We start from the raw sequence: 7,754 nt of genomic DNA on the forward strand, positions 1-7,754 counted from the left end.
TACTTACCCATATTGTTTGTTAGCCTCATTCCCAAAGCATCACTCAGTTCTTTTTTCCTAGCGAAGCACATATTATTAGAGAAGTAAACACAGGATTTAACATAATTTACCTTTTGACCCGAACATTTACAAAACAAATCCAGAATTCCCCATACAACTTCAACCTGCTCCATGGAAGCTTTCCCGAATAGAACAATATCGTCAGCAAAACAAAGATGGGAGAGTTTCGGCCCACCTCTATTCAAAACCATTGGCTCCCAAAAATTCTGATTAAGAGCAAAGGAGATAGTCTGAGACAGTCTTTCTATACATAAAACAAAGAGATACGGTGACATAGGATCACCCTGTCGAATACCTCTGGAAGGAGTGAAAGAAATGGACGGGATACCATTCCACAGGACTTTCATCTCCACAGACGAATAGCAATGAGAGATCAGGTCAACTAGATTATTTGGCAGTCTAGCTTCAATTAACGTATCCCTGATAAACTCCCAGTTCAAAAGATCATAAGCTTTTTTCAAATCTATCTTAATAGCCATATAACCGTAAGCACCTTTCTTGATCCTCATGGAATGGATGGCCTCTTGGGCTATAATAATATTATATGCACTCTGCCTGCCAGGGACAAAACTTGACTGGGAGGGGCCAATTAATTTGGGCATGACCTGTTTTAGCCGATGAGAGATAATCTTTGTAATGAGCTTATACGAAACATTACAAAGCCCAATAGGTCGAAAGTGGCTAAAAGTTTCTGGAGCGTCAATCTTCGGGATAAGCGAGATATAAGTGCTATTCGCCACTTTAATTTCTTCATGATTGTTGAAAACCCAGAAAACCCAATTTTCCACTGAGGTTTTAACAGATTCCCAGTTGCTTTGATAAAACATCGGAGGCAGGCCGTCAGGCCCCGGCGCCTTCCAGGCTCCCATAGAGAACATAGAAGATTGGATTTCTTCAACAGTCACCATTCTTCCTAGCTGGTTTTGCTCCTCATATGATAGAGTCGGAAACAAGCCTGGAGCATTTAGTTTCTCACAATTCCCATCATCAGTATACAAAGTTAGAAAGTGTTGTGCTCCAATATTTTGAATTTGTTGCACATCATCGATCCATTGTCCTTCTGCATTTTCAATCATAGTTGCTCTGTTTCTTCTCCTCCTGGAAGATGCTGTGCTATGAAAATAAGCAGTATTTTTATTACCATAATTAATCCACTTGCACCTAGAACATTGCTTCCAGTAGACTTCTTCCTGAATAAGCAAAGTTTCCAATTCCTTCCACAATTGGATTTGAAGATTATCAAGAAAAGGATTCGGCGTGAAACTGAGATGAGCAGATATACCATTTAATCTCGCCAGTAGCCGATTTTTCCTTTTAATAAGATCACCAAACACCTCTCGATTCCAAATTTTAGCAGCCTCCATGAAAGTAGAGATATTTACCTCCAGCTGTTTATCAACATCCCAACTACTCCTTAGCAAGTTATTAAAATTGTTGTGAGTCATCCATGCTGCAATAAACCGAAATGGGCGAGTAGAGGAGCCAGGATTATTTGCAGATCTCAAATCGAGTAATAATGGCACATGATCAGATTTTAGTTTTGGAAGATGCTTTACTACTGCATGATTAAATCTTTGAACCCAAGAAGGGTTCGCAACGTACCTGTCTAATCTCCTTCGAATACTACCTCTCTGCCAGGTAAATGGTTGTCCTTGAAAGCCAATGTCTTGGAGACCACATTCAAATAGACAATTTGATAAGCGAGCATGATCCCTGGAGAGATTTGAGGCACCCCCTGTATCTGCCAATGAGAGAACACAATTGAAATCACCCCCCACACACCAATCACCATGCACCAGATCCCCTAATCTTTGCAGATTTTCCCACAATTCGGATCTTGGTCCAATATGAGGTGAACCATAGACTACCATCAGATACCAGTATTGTTCATTACAAAAAGAAACTCTAAGGTGAATAAATTGCCTATGTGACTCAATAACATTAACATCCCAGAGACTGCCATTCCACAGAAGCCAGATCCCGCCTGAGAAACCACATCCTTCCACTAGATGCCAATTCGGGAAACCAAATTTTTGAGCCACCTTTTTCGCTTTAGCCCCCGAGATATGTGTTTCAAGTAAACAAAGAAAACCAGAATGAAATCTATTGCACAGATCCTTCATCAATCTGGAGAAACCTTTACCATCTACACCTCTATAGTTTCAATTTATTATATTCATGATAAGCAGCAATAAAAGGAGACGAGGGACCAAACAGCCAGAAATTACTGCGCATTAGGCGTAGCACCTGTGGCGATATCTGCCACCATGTTTTCTGAAAGCACCCCAATAGGGGATATATCTGAAACTGACTTACTAGCATTTACGTTCTGATTTGCTCCTGGGTCAGGGGGATTTGCCGCCGAATTGCTCACTCCAGGTTTGAGGCGAAGCTGCTCCACCATTGCATAAGCTTCCATGGATGGTAAGTGAGTTTGAACCCCAGGAAACATCCCGTACTCCCAACCGTCACTACCTCCCATGCTTTGAGCTTGTTTAATTAAATTAATAGAATCCCAATAATTTTCCTTTCTCCGATTGTGGACCTCTGTAGAACTGGAACCTTCTATCTCCTTCCCCTTCCAAGTAGACACACTCGTATTTCCTACTGTCCCCTTACTCTGATTAGTATGAGGTTTTTGAGTGGGTTTTTTATTTTCTTTTCCTACTGTGGCAGGTTTTGCAAGCATAGCAGCTTTATTGGGCTGGGGTTTTTTGGTCCTGGACTCCAGATGAGCTTCATTCTGCCTACCCACCAAGTCCATTTGTGTCGACTCCTGGTTCTCTATTTGGTCTAGAACCTGGTACCTTGAGCCCATGGCAACATTAATTCCCTTGTTTAGATCAGGCCCAGAGACTTTTTTCTTCATATTTTTTCTTTGGGGCCTCTTAACTATCATCCAAGGCCAAAAAGAATTCAAGGTGTTCCCATTTTTCATATCTTCATTCAGATCTGACACCCCAATATTCCTTCCCATAATATTTGTAACTGGATTAACTGAATTCGAAGCTTCTGGCACCAAGGTAGCGGATTTCACAACCAAGTTCTTCGAAACATTTTCTGATTGACCACCACCATCAGTGCACGGTGGTTGAATCTTCTCCTTCCTTGTCCCTCCTTCTGAACATAGCTCAACTCTATGACCATAACGGCCACAACCGAAGCAAATTAAATGTAGTCCTTCGTATTCCACTTTGAAGTCGCGACCCAGTACTTTGATTGCTGGAACCAGTTTGCGCCTCAGGTCAATTTCCACGCACAAACGTGCAAATTTTTCTCTAGAATGAATGAAAGTATTCTGGTCAATCTTTAACATTGTTCCTATCTTTTCCTCAACTCTCCATAGAAATTTATCAGTGTACAACTCCACAGGCAGTTCGGAAATACGCACCTAAACCGCAATTTTTTGGACAAAATCATTTGAAGGTTGGAACAGGGGCCTCCATCTCTGCACCAACAGATAGTGGTCTGCAACTTGCCATGGACCTTTAAATAAGGCATGTCGATAGTCACCTTCATCCATGAATCTCACTAAGAAGAAATCACCTGTTAAGTCAATTACTTTGAGATCTCCATTCCGTGACTAAGCCCTCCGAATCCAAGCCTCCATCGCTCGAAATCTTAGACTCTTGCCAAGCAGCTTCACAATGAGAGAAAGTTTCCATGGTTTGCACCACTGATCATATTCCTCAAAGGAGACTTCCACTACCGATTTTGGATTGAAGGGAGCCTCCTCTTCCAGATTCACATCCTCCTTCTCCTCCAAACCATAATCCTCAGCCACTAACTGCATAATTTCTGTTAGAGACAATACAATTCCCGTATCATCCGACATCAACCTGTCCTTGTATGTACTTACTTGTTCCGGATCTTTCATCCTCAGTCCACACCCATCAAGCGGGGTGCTCTTGTTCTCACTCGATTGAATCCCCTGGCTGGAATTAGGGTTTTCTATGATCATACTTTCTCTGTCTCTAACAAATTCTACGTTGTCATCTGCATCCGGCAGTGATTCGTCCCCATTCGGCTTTGCTTTCTTAACGCTGCGAAGCCTCAAGTCTTCTTCTTGGGGAGATTCCTCTTCTAGCGGCTGTGCACTCTCCAATACCATTCGGTTTCGTGACCTAATCCTTTTTTCTCTCAATCAATTTCTTTCTGGACTACAAGCAATACCGTTTATTTATGAAAATACTTCTATCGAATAATTTAATTATAGGATAAATATAGTATATATTATTGTTTATTGTACTTAATATTATGTTGTGTAAAGATGAAAAAAAAAGTATTTAGTATATAGATTATAGAATATTGAATTGAAATAAATACAAGTGATTTACTTATTTTGTTTAGATGGTATGATATATGATTTACATGTATCGTAATACTATGTTTTTTCGATTTTTTGTTTGTTTGTCTTATAAATATTTTGAAAAAAAAATCTAAAATAAGCTTTGTAAATTTGGAAAGTAAAAAATTAATATAAAATTGGTAACTTCTATTATATTTAAACCTTATTATCTTAATTAGTCACCAAAAAAACCTTATTATCTTGATTTTAAGTGGTTTAGTTTTTCCCTTTTCTACTTTATTAACTTTTTTTTTTAATTAATCCTCTCCATTTTTGTGTATTTTAAAATAAGCTTCCAAAAACAAAAATATACCATTTAGCATTTGTAAACCCAAAACAATTCTGTCCATCACACAGAAGATCGCTCCAGATATTGGGACTTGGTATAAAAGTATTTGCTTCAAACCTAAGCCACACAAGTTCGAATCCTAGCAGTGGTGGCTAGGTTAGTGTGTGTGAGTGTGTTTGTATGACAAAAAAAAAAGTAGTAATCAATATGCTATATAACTATATTAGTATATTATTTCTCCAACAGATCTAAATACAGAGTATCACTCTTTATTAGGCTTTATATCACAGACATGTTAATAAAAAAGGAAAATAAAGTAACTAAGCTAATTCATTCTTCTATGATTGATTTACATGCACTCTGTTTTTGTTGTTTTTCCTTTTGACTTTCTTATTTGGTATACGGATACCTAAAAGCCTTGCAAGCCATTGTGGGTTTCCAGTGTAGAAAAAGGACCATCCTAAGAGCACTCCAACCACCACTCCACATGCATATCCCACTGCAACAGATTTCCAGCCAAATCCAAATTTTTCTTCATCCTCAAATGTCAAGGATGATGAGGAATGTCCATTGTCATCATTGGCACCACTGCATGATTTTGATAAAGGGAGTCCACACAACATTGCATTTCCCACATAGGAGTCATTTTGGAATGTGTTGAATTGGCCACCTGCAGGTATAGCTCCCTCTAATTGATTTTGTGAAACATTTAAAACCGACAGAAAATTCAAATTTGTTAAGGCCAAAGGAATCTCACCCTTCAGCTGATTCCATGAGAGGTCCAACCATTCCAAATTTCTCAAGTTACCCAAAGTTTGTGGAATGGTGCCAGTTATTCTATTATGTGAGAGATTGAGTCCTTTGAGGGAATCTAATTCTCCAATTACCTGTGGGATTTCACCCACAAGTAAGTTATTTGACAAGTCTACAGTTGTAAAAGTCATCAATATTTTCACTAGTTCCACTGACTGATCTTTCATGTTGACCACTATTGATGCAAAATATGATCGATAGCCGGAATAAGTGAAACTCATATATTGCAACCCATTATGAGTGTAACTGACATTCATCATTCCTTGAAAGTTCTTCAAGAATGATACTGGCAAGGACCCACTAAAATAGTTGTTGGAGACATCAAAAACTCTCAACTTTGGAAATGCATGTGCATCTCTAATGTTGGAGGAGTTACTGAAGGTACCATAAAATTTATTTGCTCGTAAAATGAGTACCTGTAGCTCTTGAAGCAATCCTAGCCAACTAGGAAATGTGTCCTCTATGCTATTTTCTCCAACGTCCAGAACTTGTAGTTTTGTGCAGTGGGCCAGGGATTTGGGTAATGCTCCCTCCAAGAAGTTGCCATTCAGTTTTATAGTATCTAAGACATTACCTTTAGGGAAGATTCTTGGTAAGGTTCCACAAAGGTTGTTCATATGCAAGTCCAAAACTGTGAGAGAGGGTAAGGTTGCCAAACATTGTGGAATTGTTCCTGTCAAGTTGTTGTGAGACAAGTTGAGAATTTTAAGAGAGCTTGCATTGAATGTTTCACAGTCATTAGGAATGCTTCCACTCAAGTTGTTATTAGATAAATCAAGGAAGATAAGATTAGCCAATCTGAAAAATTTATGGGGTATATTTCCCGTGAATTCATTAGAGCGCAGGTCTAGAAAACCAAGACTTGGATAAACCCCAAGTGCTTCTGTGATGTTTCCAGAGAAATGATTGCCGTCAAGCCTTATTGTAGTTAGTGTTAAACAATTTCTCAAGGAGTTTGGAAAAATCCCCGAAAAGCTGTTGTTATTGACTGCCAAAATAGATAGCATCATACCGCTGCACAAGTTAGGTGGCAGTACTCCTGAGAAGTTGTTGTTACCCATACGAAGCTCTTTGAGGTTTGAGAGCTTGGACAAGTTGGACGACAATGGTCCTTCCATCTCACAATATGAGAGGTTCAGGAATTGAAGCTTAACCAAATTGGTATACAATGATTCTGGTATTGTGCCATTAAAATAGTTGAAAGAGAGGTCTAGAAAAGTCAAGTTGTGGCACTTCATTATGAAACTTGGGAATTCGGGAGTGAATGAATTGAAAGACAAGTCAAGGTATGTTAAGGAAGGCATGCATGAATAATCAGACCAGTGAGGAGGAGATGCAAAGTAGTTTCCTCCAAAGTCAAGGTACCATACCTTTGGGAGACTTATGACCTGATGGGGAATAGCACCATTGAAACTGTTGTTGTTGAAGCTGAGATATTCGAGTTCCCTTAAATGTCCTATCTCATAAGGCACTGTCCCTGTAAAGTTGTTGCTTCCAAAGTCCAAGAAAATGAGTTTGGAGAGGCTGCCAATTTGAGGTGGTATTGACCCATAAAAGCTGTTATCATTGAGGTCAAGGTGAGTGAGATTTGGTAGGGAAGCAAAATCGAAGCCATGAAGGGTGCCACTGAGATCGAAACCAGAAAGGTATATCTCTGAGACAGTTGTGTTTGTTGTTTTGTCGCAAACAACGGCATCCCAAGTACTGCAAAGGTTGTGAATATTGGAGAGGGACCATGAATTGAGAAAAGGAGTGTATAGTAGGCTGTTTTTCCATTTCACAAGGACTTCAGCTTCTGTTGTTGGAGAAGCTGTGATTTTCCGTGAAAGCAAGAACATCAATACTAACATTATATGAAAGAGAACATGATTGAGAACACAATGTGTTCTTTCAAAAGTTGCCATGTCTCACCGAATGACTTTTATGGCCACTCTTTGTTTAAAGCTTTACTTTGAATGAGTTGTAATGCTGGTTAGCTTTGCTCCCTTATATTTACCATATAATCACCATTATTTATATTAAGATTAAGACTAAGACTAGTCTCGGTAAGCTTATTTCTTTTCTGAACATATTAAAATAGCTATATGGTGTGGACCATTTGATCCCCACACGCGGTTTGTTATGTCAGTAGTGGATCATAAATTCATAATATTAGAATGAGACTGGGTGATGTGTGCAGAGGTAAATTAATTATATTATATAGTATATTTTAATAAGTATTATATTATTTAAAAATTGATTAGA

The 7,754-nt window shown here is 38.8% G+C and overlaps 1 protein-coding gene across 2 annotated transcripts; it reads right to left on the bottom strand.

Moving 5' to 3' along the window:
* LOC107612101 (probable leucine-rich repeat receptor-like protein kinase At1g35710) lies at window positions 4,906-7,482 on the bottom strand. Of its 2 annotated transcripts, XM_021108718.1 has the most exons (2): window positions 5,455-7,482; window positions 4,906-5,367 (listed from the first exon to the last, which is right to left on the bottom strand). In XM_021108718.1, the coding sequence occupies exons 1-2, from the start codon at window positions 7,412-7,414 to the stop codon at window positions 5,036-5,038; spliced, it is 2,292 nt and encodes a 763-aa protein (XP_020964377.1). In that variant the 5' UTR covers window positions 7,415-7,482; the 3' UTR covers window positions 4,906-5,035. The 2 variants fall into 2 exon arrangements, with proteins under 2 accessions (XP_020964377.1, XP_016169412.2); XM_016313926.2 differs by having other exon boundaries at window positions 4,906-7,482.

The sequence above is a fragment of the Arachis ipaensis genome, chromosome B08 (genome assembly GCF_000816755.2).
Source record: "Arachis ipaensis cultivar K30076 chromosome B08, Araip1.1, whole genome shotgun sequence".
NCBI lineage: Eukaryota > Viridiplantae > Streptophyta > Magnoliopsida > Fabales > Fabaceae > Arachis > Arachis ipaensis.

Coding starts and splice junctions, on each gene's coding strand:
- LOC107612101 (XM_016313926.2), bottom strand. CDS start 7,414: ATGGCAACTTTTGAAAGAACACATTGTGTTCTCAATCATGTTCTCTTT.